Source organism: Carassius gibelio, chromosome A16 (assembly GCF_023724105.1).
Source record: "Carassius gibelio isolate Cgi1373 ecotype wild population from Czech Republic chromosome A16, carGib1.2-hapl.c, whole genome shotgun sequence".
Taxonomy (NCBI): Eukaryota; Metazoa; Chordata; class Actinopteri; order Cypriniformes; family Cyprinidae; genus Carassius; species Carassius gibelio.
The window spans coordinates 659,096-672,612 of NC_068386.1; the positions used below are offsets into that span (position 1 = coordinate 659,096).

At 41.6% G+C, this 13,517-nt stretch overlaps 2 protein-coding genes across 3 annotated transcripts; one reads left to right on the forward strand and one right to left on the reverse strand.

Annotated features, from left to right (window-relative positions):
• Positions 1–5,151, reverse strand: creb3l4 (cAMP responsive element binding protein 3-like 4). Its single transcript, XM_052617744.1, has 10 exons — positions 4,996–5,151; positions 4,066–4,167; positions 3,341–3,572; positions 3,122–3,246; positions 2,955–3,044; positions 2,647–2,753; positions 2,140–2,208; positions 1,518–1,602; positions 1,343–1,436; positions 1–1,143 (listed from the first exon to the last, which is right to left on the reverse strand). Exons 1-10 carry the CDS (start codon positions 5,041–5,043, stop codon positions 878–880), a joined length of 1,218 nt encoding a protein of 405 aa, XP_052473704.1. The 5' UTR covers positions 5,044–5,151; the 3' UTR covers positions 1–877.
• Positions 4,547–8,926, forward strand: slc39a3 (solute carrier family 39 member 3). 2 transcript variants are annotated; one of them, XM_052617747.1, is made up of 5 exons: positions 4,552–4,644; positions 6,333–6,396; positions 6,500–6,672; positions 6,815–6,945; positions 7,417–8,926. In XM_052617747.1, the coding sequence occupies exons 3-5, from the start codon at positions 6,522–6,524 to the stop codon at positions 8,035–8,037; spliced, it is 903 nt and encodes a 300-aa protein (XP_052473707.1). In that variant the 5' UTR covers positions 4,552–4,644; positions 6,333–6,396; positions 6,500–6,521; the 3' UTR covers positions 8,038–8,926. The 2 variants fall into 2 exon arrangements, with proteins under 2 accessions (XP_052473708.1, XP_052473707.1); XM_052617748.1 differs by lacking the exon at positions 6,333–6,396 and having other exon boundaries at positions 4,547–4,644.
• The last annotated feature ends 4,591 nt before the right edge of the window (positions 8,927–13,517 follow it).

The window sequence follows — 13,517 nt, forward strand, 5'->3', positions numbered from 1 at the left end:
TCATGTAACAAATATCTTTTTTATTCAGAAGACAATAAAATAAGAAAAGAGACCCGATCCATTCACCCTCAGACAATCTGAAGCATTAAAAAAAGAAAATAAACCACACAAGACAAGAGTTTGAGCAGCAGCGGTTCTGAACTGGTTTAGCTCAGGTCTCAGGTCTATCTTTAGTCCCAGACTCTGATCTGATCTCTGTGTTTATAAGAGACTGAAAGGTTGAGCAGCTGCTTCTGCCTTGTGCTAATTAAGCTTTCAATTAATTCTAAAAAAGCAAAAGTGAAGAAGCTTTGAGGTTTTGTACAATCGCTCACAGGCACATCTGCTTCATTAGGAACGGAGTGTTCAGACATACACTAGTGTTCAAAACTTTATAATGTGAATGAAAGTCTCTTCTGCTCACCGAGGCTGCATTTATTTGTTCAAAAATCCCGTAAAAACTGTAAAAATGTGAAATAATATTCTAATCTAAATCATCTGTTTTCTGTGTGAATCTGTATTAAAGTGTAATGTATTTCTGTGATGCTCCGCTGTATTTTCAGCATCATTCCTCCAGTCTTCAGTGTCACATGATCTTCAGAAATCTGTGATCTTGTTTACATGTGTGCAGTTATATCCGTGTCAGATGAGTAAAAATGAAAACACACTAAACATGCCTCTAACACACAAACAGAAGAGCCCTTGAATCAAACATTGATATGATTATTGTTGAGTTGTGCCTCTTCACTAAAGCTCATAATGATTATCATCTGATGATGAAGAGCGCTGCGGACGCAGACACACCTGTGTGTGTGTGTGTGTGTGTTCAGAGAGAATAAATACAGGCATGTCAGAGAAACTCTCTGGGGTTGGCCACACCTGAACAGCTCGAGTCGCCTCACATTTCATCAGCGTGCGGCGGTTTGGCTGCGTCTGTGTTTCCTGCAGCCGCCCGAGCCGTTAAACTCACAGACAGCACGGCTGCGTCTGCTTCAGTCGGGTCCGAGCCGTTCCTCTGGTCCTCCGTCTGCTGCGGCGCGTCTGCGTCTGCAGGACTGAGCTCGGACGGAGGAGACGGAGGCTCTGGAGACATCGGATCATCTTCTACAGGATCCTCCAGCAGCGGAAGAGAGTCCACCTCGTTCAGGATGTTTCTGGAAACCACTGAATCAGAAACACTGCATCTTACAGAAGTCTCAAGAGTAGAGCACAACGACGTGTGATATCTGAGTACTGCTGTTAGCACTGGATGGGTGCCAGGTGCAAGAGTTCGGAATTATAAACATGAAATTATTTAACTAGAGACTCCACAGGACAGACTTCAGCTGTGGTGTGTGTGTGTTTAATGGTGTGTGTGTCTCACCGGCGGCCGGGGCGTAGCTGTCCTCCACAGACGGCGAGCGGCTGAACGGACTGTAACTGGGGAGGATGAGCAGAGCCAGAGAGAAGATGAGGATCTGTGAGGAGGAAGAGCACACTGGTCAGATCACCGTCTGGGCTCTGTACTAATGATCTGAGCAGACAGAGAGGGAGCGGACCATGATGCACGTGCTCGTCTGAGCCGCTTTGGTGGCCGTCTGCTTGATCAAAGCCTGCAGTTTGTGCAGCTGAGCCATAAGAGACCTGCAACACACACACACACACACACACACACACACTACATGAGTTCTGGAGGATTTGTTTGATACATTTCACTCTGTTTTCACTTTGAGAATCATTTGTGTTGGATTCCTGTCTGAATCTGACCAGTTCTCAGTCCACATCTTTGACATTATTTTATTTTTAATCCTGAGGTCAGAATTATGATCAGGAGACAGAAGAAAATGCAAAAATGAGCTTGTTTTCTGATTTTACTGCATCCTTTTTCTAAAAATAAAAAAAAATTGACAGATTTTCTGAAAAATCTTATTTTTGCATTAATTTGAGAATTCATCTTCCAAGACTGTGTATGAAATGGCACTTTTTGAGTACTATTTGTAATTAAAACCCATATTTTTTAATTTTGACTGCTTTAGTTATTTTGATATGTGCATGTTAAGCTGATATTATTTTTAATGCACATATATATATATATATATGGATCAGCATTTTTTTAGACTCTGCATCATCAGATGAGGTCATGTCAGCAGGAGTGATGCAGGGCTGATGTTGTTCACTCACATGTTGTGCTTCTCCAGCTGCTCCACGGTTCTCTGCAGCTCTTTATTCTGAGCTGAACACGTCACCACCCTAACACACACACACACACACACACACGCATGGAGAGACACACACACACACACACAGAGACACACACACACAGAGACACACACACACAGACACACACACAAAGAGAGAGAGTTCAGCTCTAACTATTGCTCTATTCATACAGTAATTATTCCTATAAAAACATCTAAAAACATGTCAAGATAAATTTGCATGTTAAAAGGATTTACAAATACAACTTCTGCATCAATTCCATCTAGTGAAGTGGATTCAGACGGCAGTTAAATGATGGCATGACCTCGGTGTGTTGAGCTCACAGCCCCGAGAGAAACAGTGCAGTCGTTCATCACTCTTTAACATCTGTGATCTGACCCCTGCCTTGCAAACACACGCCTCAGTGTGGTCAGCCGGAGAAGACTCGGACGTGTGTTAGAGACGGGAACGAGTGTCTCGTGGTCTCACCTGCTCTCCAGACCGTCGATATACTCCTTCTTCCTCCTGCGACTGTCCTGAGCCGAGAGCTTATTCCGGATCTTCCGTCTCACTTTCTTCAGGATTCTCTCCTCAGTCTGTGAGACATCAGCCCTGTTAGAGCGGAACTCATCACAACACACACACACACACACACTGATTCACTCACTCTCACACACACACACACACACACACACACACTGATTCACTGATTCACTCACTCACTCACTCACACACACACAAACACACACACTGATTCACTCACTCACTCTCACTCACACACACACACACACACACACCTTAGTCAAGGGCAGGTTATTGGGCAGTGAGACTCCCTCCTGGTCCAGCAGCTTCTGCTCCTCCTCTGTGAGCTGGAGTTCAGGATAAACCTGAGGAGAGACTATCATCAGCACCAGCAGCTAAAGCCTCACGGTTCTCCAGAACTCCTCCATCTCAACAGACCTACCAGAAAACCATCGGGGCTCTGAAAGCTTTGCACGTCGTGAGCAGAAGCGTTCTCCATTCTGACAGACGACACCAGCTCGTTGACCACACACGAGTCCTCCAGCAGCATCTGAGAGCTCCACTCGTCTGCACAGACACACACCAGAACATCAGCGATGACAAACCTTCACAGACCAGCGATGGTATATGCTCTCATCTGTTCACATCAATTCAGAATCACCCAGCTCGATGGAGATCACGTCCATGTGTGGCGTCTGCTGCTCCGAGACTCCGCCCACACCGCTGATGTCATACACCACCTGATAGACGGTGTTCCCGAGGTTCTGCTCCTGGGCTCCGTCTGAGGACTGATCTTCAGACAGACCGCTGTCGCTCTCACACACCGCTGACGTGTACATCTCGTTCGGGTTTATGGCGTTCAGAACCTCCTCAGATTCACTGTCATTCAAACTCTGGAACACAAGAGATTTTTATTTTAACTCGAACACATAGAGTCTATAATCCATAATAACACTTCCTCCAGTGAAGAGGTGCATCATCTACTGTTGTCTCTCACATCAAAATCCAGTTTAGATCTGTTTAAACGCTGCTTGATCTGTGCAGATTTCTCTCCTGATTCAGACCGAACACTTTTTCACTGGAGGAAGTGTTATTCTGGATTATGGACTCTATGTGTTTGAGTTAAAATCATCTTAATGCTGGATGTGTTTCAGGTTTTGTCTTCTCCAGATGTTCACTGATGGACTGGAGTGCTGTGGATTATTGGGATGTTTTTATCAGACTCTCATTCTGACGGCACCCATTCACTGCAGAGCAAGTGAAGCAATGCTACATTTCTCCAGATCTGATGAAGAAACAAACTCATCCTGATCTCTGATGACCTGAGGATGAGCATATTTTCAGCTAAGGGAGGTTTTTGGTTGAATCATTCCTGTGGTGACTCACAGAGTGCGGCTGGACGCTCCACTCCTCCGTGTGTCCAGCGTACAGTATTCCAGAGCAGGACTCGTCCAGGAGCAGACCGCTCTCCAGAACCTCCTCGGCATCCTACCACAGACACAACTTAGTTCAGCTGATGAAGTGAAGGACAAACCCACAGCCTTTACTGATATCTACCACAATTGAAGTCTACAAGCACAAATAAATAATATATATATATATATATATATATATATATATATATAAAACACAGAAATGTGGATTTTGGATGTTTTCTTTCCACAATTAAAAGAAAAAACACTTCTCCAAACTGACCAGTGCATGAAAAAAATAGCTTTGTCTATAGCTCTTTGTCTAAAATGACAAACATGTTTTACAGTGTAGAAGTAAACAGCCAGTCTCTCAGGTTCAGTGACACGTGAGCAGCAGCAGGAGGAGGAGCTTCAACAAGAACCCTACCTGTCTCTCTCTCTCTCTCGCTCTGTGTGTTTCTCTCTCTCTTTCTCTCTCTCTCTCTCGCTCTGTGTGTTTCTCTCTCTCTCTCTCTCTCTCTCTCTCTGTCTGTGGGAGGATGTGAACATCCTGGTAAGCATTTAGATTTATTGTTGACTTAATGTGCTCAGGAATAAGAGACGCTTCGCTTCAGTTCAGTAAACTCACTTTAAAATGACTAATTATCACATTATAAAGTCAGTTACAGAAGATCCTTTTTAGCTATATACGTGTTTAGTTTCGTATCACAGGACACATAGGAGACCAGCATGTGTTATTAAACAGGTGGAGAAGCACACAACTGAAGATTAGATCAGATTACAGCAGCAGAAGCAGTATAACAACAGTGTGATCACTACAGTGTGTGTCTGTGTCAGGTGAAGCCGAGCTGTCAATCACTGTAAACAAACCGTGTTTATAGGGGTTTCTGCACGTTTTACTCACTCGCTCGGTGGATTTGACGTCCCCGGACACAATATCTGCTTCTCGCATCCTTCACACACGCGTGCTCGGTTTATTCTGCGAGGATAAACGCGGATATTTCTCCGTTCGGATCCGGATCTTCTGGTTCATTTGATTCGGTGTAATTCACATCCGCGTTCAGCGTGTGGGCGGGGCTCTGGAGAGACGCTGACCAATAGCGTGACACGCGTAGGAAAATATTTTTAAAACAATTATTCCACGTTAATTCTTGACTGTTTGTTTTCACTTAGATGCGTATTAAAGTTCCTCACTGTCGCTATACAGGTTTAAATTATTCTTCAGACTTTTGAAACACGTACACGGTGAGGTCACTTGATACCTGTTACTTTTCTCCGCACATCTAAGGATGGACCAATCACATTAGTTTGTGGTTACGTAAACAAAATTATTTTATAAATGCATTTATTTTTCGTAAACATAATTAGTAATCATTTTATAGAGATTGATGGGGAAGATTTTCTATTAACAATCATGAGTAAAAAATAATATCGACGAGAGCAAGGAAAAGTGACTTTAATTTGTTCTTGTGTTGTGTTGTTAATGTGTTGTGTTGTTAAAGTGTTAAAAACAATCAATCGATGTTCTTCACTAGTATCAATCTCAACTATTGATTATGTTTATGCAATTCGACTCGGACTGCTTACATAATGTTTGGTGTAATGTCCAGCAGTACTAAAAGGCAAAGTAAATTTAATGGTGATAGTGGAATTAATTCATTACCATGGTATATAATAATAATCACTGGCTACAGGCATTGCTTTCATGTCTATAATGTTCCTTGAGCATGTTTGGACAAGTTGTGGACAACTGTGACTCATATTGACACACGTTTCGCAAATGAGTCGATCTTTTGAGTCGGATCTTTTTAACGAATCGATTGAGTTTCTATGTTGAATTCGGAACCGCATACTAAGCATCTTATTCTTTCTATTTTATTGCTGTAGAAAGAGATAATGATAAAAAAATAATAGTCGTTTACTAGTATGCGATTCCGACATCAGCAAACGAGTTCTGAATCATTTACACAACCGACTCGTTCACTGAATTGAACTGAATCAGATTCGGAGAAGGTGACTCACCGTCACTTTCCCGAAAACAGGAAAAAGAAGCGGAGCACATACTGGAACAATCCTCAGCAGAAACCCAAAGCTCGAGTGTGCATCTGACATATTCAAAACGAACAAAACACCAGGTTTCTAGAAAACAAGCTCGTTAGTGTGAGAATAGCAGTCATTCTTCGCCGTCGCTTGTGATTTAAAGTCCGGTTAGTTTGAGTTGAAGTGCGTTTGTTTGTTCAGAAGTTTGGACTAGAAGAGACTCAGCAGCACAGAGCTCAGATCATCAGCTTCAGTCTGTGTACTGGTAAGCCCTGCTGAACTGTGCTGAGGTCTGTCAGTGTTGGTGATGATGGTGATGGTGAAGATGATGATGGTGATGGTGATGATGATGGTGATGGTGTTTTCAGGTGTGATGCAGGTGAGGTCCTGATGGACTCCGACTGGACCTCCCCAGGTGTCGCTCCTGGACTTCTTCACATCAAGCTCCTCACACTGGTGCTGATGCTGAGCTTCAGTCTGCTGTGTGGATTCAGTCCTGTGTGTGTCATGAGACGAGCGACACGCTTCAGCTCAGACCCAGGTCTGATGATGATGATGATGAAGCACACTTCACTCTAGTATAAACAAAAACGAAAATAGGAACTTTCTCATGACTGTACTATGTAAATGAAGCCTGTTCTCTCTCTCTCTCTCTGTGTGTGTGTGTGTGTGTGTGTTTCCAGGCTCTCGGCAGAGGATCTTGAGTCTGGCGTCGTGTTTGGCCTGCGGGGTTTTTCTGGCTTCCTGTTTGCTGGAGCTTCTTCCAGACTTTCTGAACCACACGAGAGACACCTTCAGCCGTCTGCACATCACCGTGAGCCATTTCTGATGATTACCTGTTTTATAAAGAAGTCTGCTCACCAAGGCTGCTTTTATTGTTAAAAAAAAACTAGAAATAGTGAAATATTATTCTAATCTAAAACATCTGTTTTCTGTGTGAATCTGTGTTAAAGTGTAATGTATTTCTGTGATGCTCCGCTGTATTTTCAGCATCATTCCTCCAGTCTTCAGTGTCACATGATCTTCAGAAATCATTCTGATATGATGATTTACTGCTCAAGAAACATTTCTGATTATCATCAATGCTGAAAACAGTTGCACTGCACAAAAATTATATTGCATATTTTTTAGCATGCACAGAAAGTTCAAAAGAACAGCATTTATCTGAAATAGAATATGATTACAAATGTATCATGGTCCGTACAGAAATATGAAGCAGCACCAATGTTTGTCCCCATTGTAATGAAATCAGTGTGTGATCAAGTAAATCTGTGTCTGTGCGCAGCTTCACTACCCTCTGGCCGAGTTCGTCCTGGCCATGGGCTTCCTGCTGGTGTTTGTGGTGGAGCAGATGCTGCTGGCGTTCAGAGAGCAGACGTGTGACGTGTCTCTGGAGAAGCAGGCGCTGGTGGACTGTGAGGAGCGCTCCAGAAGGAGTGTGTCCAGGTGTGCTGTGGATGAGGGTCTGCGTGTGTTCCTGCTGCTCTTCTGTGTGTGTGTGCGAGCGTTCCTGGAGGGTGTGAGCGTGGGCAGCCAGCGCCAGCCGCTGCTGGAGACCTGTGTGGCGCTGATGCTGTACGAGGCCCTCGTGGCCTTCAGTCTGGCCGTGCATCTGACCCATCACGCTCTCCGCCGGACGCTGGTGGCCGGCGCTCTGCTGCTGTTCTCCGTCTCGTGTCCGGCTGGGATCGGGGCTGGGCTGGCGCTGGACGGGCTGACCGTCGGTCCTCAGGTCCAGCTGCTGCGCTGCGCTGTGGAGGGTCTGACGGCTGGGATCTTCATCAACGTGTGTGTGCTGGAGTCCGTGTGGCAGGAGTCCGGCTCCCCGAAGCATCGCATCCATAAAGTGGCTTTCCTCCTCACCGGCTTCGCTCTGGTCACTGCCGTCCTGTTCAGCAAAGTCTGAAATCTGAGATTATGCACCAAAAAAATGCGGTTTCTTTTTGCAACTGATTCATCGTAGGCCTGATTACTCTCCGTTCACGAGTCCACAAATAATGCTTTTCCATTCAAAAAGTGAGGTGCATGAGCTCAGAGGCCTGGAATAATTATACACACAACAAGTGGATGGAAACATAGCAAAAAATAGCATAATTAGAGATTTAGAATTCAAATTTTAAAAAGATGATCATTTTTGATGGGGTTAAGAGAGAATGAAGAAAAAATAAACAAGGAATGAATTGAAAGGAACATGAAATAATAAATGTAAACGTCTATGAGCAGCTCTTTCAAAAATATATCTTCCAGTACATACACGTACATAGAACATTATAAACTAAATAAATAGTAACTTTAACTGCATCTTCCGAACACTGAAAAATAATAATAATAATAATAATTTAATTATGATTGCATTTTCTGCCATGTGTTCATTAATCAATCATTTATCAGTTTGACTTCTGCTTTTCTTTTTGTTTTGATTCATGAAAAGTAATCAGAAAGCATACTAACAGACTCCTCATGAGTATAATATACTAGTAGCAATGTTTGTCATTTTCTGCTGTTTAAGTTTGAATATCATTCATGCAGTTGGATTTTATATTAATATATATTCTTTGAAGTGCTTCAGTATTTGACAGTTACAATCTGAATTGCATTGGTTCTGTATCCTGATCTTGCAGCAGTCACACACACACACACACACACAGAAACAGAGACACACACACACACACACACACAGGTCTGTATTATCAGAGAAACATTGGTCATGAGAACAGTTTCAATGTTTGTTATGTTCACAGCTAAAGTGTTTATGGCAGTATTTGACCATAATAAACGACTGATGGTGTTCCTCACTGTGATTGACACGTTCCTCATCATATACTCAATCACTCAGTATTTGAAGCCTCCCAAAGATCAGATTGTGCAGAAGAATCATCTGTTTCCTGTGGTCTTGTCCTGGTGCTCCTCTGAGACAAGGTCTTTACAGGGGATCTGTATCTGGGCTCTAGTTGTCCTGGTCTCCGCTGTCTTTCAGGGATGTAGAGGTCCTTTCTAGGTGCTGATCCACCATCTGGTCTGGATACGTACTGGATCCGGGCGACTGCAGTGACCCTCTGATCTGGACACAGACTGGATCTGGTGGCCACGGTGACCTCGGAACAAGAGAGAAACAGACTAATATTAGCGTAGATGCCATTCTTCTAATGATGTAGCAAGTACATCGGGTTTAAGGGAAGTGTTTCCGGTTCCGGTTTACCTAATTAATGCATCCTAAAAATCCTTTAACAGATTTGGATATTAAAAGCATATTAGTATGTTATGTGTAAGCCAGGTTAAAGAGATGGGTCTTTAATCTAGATTTAAACTGCAAGAGTGTGTCTGCCTCCCGAACAATGTTAGGTAGGTTATTCCAGAGTTTAGGCGCCAAATAGGAAAAGGATCTGCCACCCGCAGTTGATTTTGATATTCTAGGTATTATCAAATTGCCTGAGTTTTGAGAACGTAGCGGATGTAGAGGAGTATAATGTAAAAGGAGTTTATTCAAATACTGAGGTGCTAAACCATTCAGGGCTTTATAAGTAATAAGCAATATTTTAAAATCTATACGATGTTTGATAGGGAGCCAGTGCAGTGTGGACAGGACCGGGCTAATATGGTCATACTTCCTGGTTCTAGTAAGAACTCTTGCTTCTGCATTTTGGACTAGCTGTAGTTTGTTTACCAAGCGTGCACAACAACCACCCAATAAAGCATTACAATAGTCTAACCTTGAAGTCATAAATGCATGGATTAACATTTCTGCATTTGACATTGAGAGCATAGGCCGTAATTTAGATATATTTTTGAGATGGAAAAATGCAGTTTTACAAATGCTAGAAACGTGGCTTTCTAAGGAAAGATTGCGATCAAGTAGCACATCTAGGTTCCTAACTGATGACGAAGAATTGACAGAGCAACCATCAAGTCTTAGACAGTGTTCTAGGTTATTACTAGTGAAGTTTTTAGGTCCTAAAATTAACACCTCTGTTTTTTCAGAATTTAGCAGTAAGAAAAAATTTACTCGTCATCTAGTTTTTTATATCGACTATGAATTCTGTTAATTTTTTTAATTGGCATGTTTCGCCGGTCCACGATGAAATATAGAGCTGAGTATCATCAGCAAAACAGTGAAAGCTAACACCATGTTTCCTGATGATATCTCCCAAGGGTAACATATAAAGCGTGAAGAGTAGCGGCCCTAGTACTGAGCCTTGAGGTACTCCATACTGCACTTGTGATCGATATGATACATCTTCATTCACTGCTACGAACTGATGGCGGTCATATAAGTACGATTTAAACCATGCTAATGCTCTTCCACTGATGCCAACAAAGTGTTCAAGTCTATGCAAAAGAATGTTGTGGTCAATTGTGTCAAACGCAGCACTAAGATCCAATAAAACTAATAGAGAGATACACACACGATCCGATGATAAGAGCAGGTCATTTGTAACGGTCTCTTTAGTGAGTGTGTGAGTGTATGTTATGTGCTAAATGTGTGTGTTATGCAGGGGTGGTTCTAGGGTGAGTGGAGATCCGGGGCTTAGCCCAGAAAAATCCATGTATGTGACTTTTTATTTTAATAAAGCAGAAAGATTTACCTTGTTTAAAATATACAAAAACAATAAAAACAAATTTAAAGTAAAATACATTTGCTTTTTGCAAACAAAAATTAAGAATTGCAAAACAAATGAAACAGCGCGAAAGCAATGATTTTGCAATAAATATTTTCCATGGTCATATCTATTAATTTGTTTGCAATGCTGCTTTTATTTTGTGTGTCAGTCTAGTTTGAGCTTGCGATACCATTTTCCCTTTGCGCTTTGCTTTTCTGCACGTCTCTCTTTGTGGCACTGTTTTGACGTGGGGGTGGAGTCAAGGGACGGGGGCGTGTACAACATGACTCCCTGGAAGTGACGTCATCGGCCCGAGACGCAGCTCACTGATCCAGGTCCTGTCATGATGAGCAGAGACTTTCACGTGGATCGTTTATTTTTATTCAGTAGCATTAAAACATTCATGTTTTCGTTATATTTACTTTATTAACAAATGTAGGTGTATTAGCAGCGTTTGCTCAAGTTAAAGAAGTTGTTAACATGAACATCTGCTGTTTATTTCTCTCTATGTGCACACTTTTATAGCATTATGTGTATTGGGATCGCTAATCATTTGAGTCAGTTCGGGAGTTCGTAGTGGTTTCGCGATCGAATCATTTGAGTCAGTTCGGGAGTTCAAAGCGGGATCGCAAATCATTTGAGTCAATTTGCGGATCGCGAATCATTTGAATAAGTTCGGGAGTTCGTAGCGGGATCGCGAATCATTTAAAGCAGTTCGGGAGTTCGTAGCGGGATCGCGAATCATGTGAGTCAGTTTGGGGATCGCAAATCATTTAAAGCAGTTCGGGAGTTCGTAGCGGGATCGTGAATCATTTGAGTCATCTGACTCCAGTTTGGGAGTTGGAGCGGGATAGCGAATCATTCGAGTCAAATTGGGGATTGCGAATCATTTGAATAAGTTCGGGAGTTCGTAGCGGGATCGCGAATCATTTGAGTCAGTTCGGGAGTTCGTAGCGGGATCGCGAATCATTTGAGTCAGTTTGGGGTTCGCAAATCTTAGCTGTATATGGATAGGCATTTTTAACTAATTAAGTAGCTAGTTCTAATTACGTTTTCCACGCTTGTTTAGGTGTGAAATGTGAACTTGTATTTTTTGTTTCAATGATGTGCCTTTTAACAGTATCAAGTTTATTAAAAAACTAAACAAATCGTGCCTAAAAAGTGTAGGCATCTAGGCTAATGTAAAGTTACATGATGATGTCATAATAGTGCGCGTGTGCATTTTGAGTGCGTTCTTTCACTGCGTTATTCGGTGTATTCAAAAGCATTTATAAATGCATGTGAATGATCACAGAATTCAAGATATGAACCCTTTGTGCCAAAAGGGTTCTTTCTTGTCATTATAGAACCTTTTTAGCATAAAAGGTTCTTTGGAGTTGAGTAAAGAACCCTATGGTTCTATATAGCTGAGTATCATCAGCATAACAGTGAAAGCTAACACCATGTTTCCTGATGATATCTCCCATGGGTAACATATAAAGCGTGAAGAGTAGCGGCTTTGAGGTACTCCAGGGGTGGTTCTGGGGTGAGTGGAGATCCCGGGCTTAGCCCAGAAAAATCCATATATGTGACTTTTTATTTTAATAAATTTTATTTTAAAAATAAGATTTACCTTGTTTAAAATATACAAAAACAATAAGAACAAAAACAAAAAACAAATTTAAAACATTTTATTTAAAGTTTAACCCATGTATCCTGACACATATGCTGATGTTGTGTCTCTATCTCACTTTTTTTTTGTCTCTATCTCGGTTTTCTTTTCTTTTCCAATCAAGCCTGACTGGCTACACTCGTCCTGTAGAACAGGGATAGCAAACATAGTGCACTGACATACTCTTACTCTACAAAGATATATTGGTCAAAGGACTTTATCTCTGTGTTTATGTACACTTAAAGCCAAGTATATTTAAAATAAATTTATGCATTTAGCAGACGCGACTTACAGTGCATTTAGGCTATCAATCTTTACATATCATCTGTTCCCGGGGAATCTAACCCCCAACCTTGATAGCGCGATGCACTATAAAAAATTATAAACGCAGGGCTCTGTACACTTATATTTTTTAAGGAGCACGTACACAGAACTTACAAATTGCATAAATAATATTATGAGGCTAATGTATCAAATATAACATTTGGAATACAGAAATATGAAATTATGAAAAAAAATGGAATGGTACTTTGCCACTAGGTGGCGGCATGTCACTGCCTGAGTGAGTCGGTCAGTCAATGGATTCGTTTGAAACGGATGATTCATTCAGAAAAAAGTACGCTAAAAGTTACTCAATCAAATTTATTCAGTAAACACTGCTGTGTGCTGCTGCAGAGCACAACAACATGCTTTTTTTTCGAACCATTTCTTTTTTTATTATCTTGTATATTGCCACAGACCATGCTAAGAAAACATTATAACCGCTCTGTGTGTGTGTGTGTGTCCTAAAGACTGTGCTTCGCAACCGTTAACTGTTAACGTTAGATGTTCAAAATGTAACGTTAAATCAGACACAATTTAAAACCTGAAAAAGAAATATAATACTATGATTAAAAGTTACAGATACCTGAAGCTGTTGTATCTTGGCGCTCAAGTGTTGGCTGCGGTGTTTTACTTCCTTTTTTTTTTTTTTTTTTTTGAAGAATTTTGAAAAATCCATTTTATTTTCAAATAAATTGATCTAGTAAAATACTACACGCCAACAAACCGCCTGCCTCCAAAAGATCTCATTTCATTGGCTGGATAGTACAAACGCTCATCGATGGTTGGCCAATTTACATGTCAGTCAGAAACAGT

Coding starts and splice junctions, on each gene's coding strand:
- creb3l4 (XM_052617744.1), bottom strand. CDS start 5,043: ATGCGAGAAGCAGATATTGTGTCCGGGGACGTCAAATCCACCGAGCGA. Junction 3,247..3,340: donor CGTGATCTCCATCGAGCTGG/GTGATTCTGAAT, acceptor GTGTCTGTGCAG/ACGAGTGGAGCTCTCAGATG. Junction 1,144..1,342: donor CAGCTACGCCCCGGCCGCCG/GTGAGACACACA, acceptor TTTCTGATTCAG/TGGTTTCCAGAAACATCCTG.
- slc39a3 (XM_052617748.1), top strand. CDS start 6,522: ATGGACTCCGACTGGACCTCCCCAGGTGTCGCTCCTGGACTTCTTCAC. Junction 6,673..6,814: donor ACGCTTCAGCTCAGACCCAG/GTCTGATGATGA, acceptor GTGTGTTTCCAG/GCTCTCGGCAGAGGATCTTG. Junction 6,946..7,416: donor TCAGCCGTCTGCACATCACC/GTGAGCCATTTC, acceptor GTCTGTGCGCAG/CTTCACTACCCTCTGGCCGA.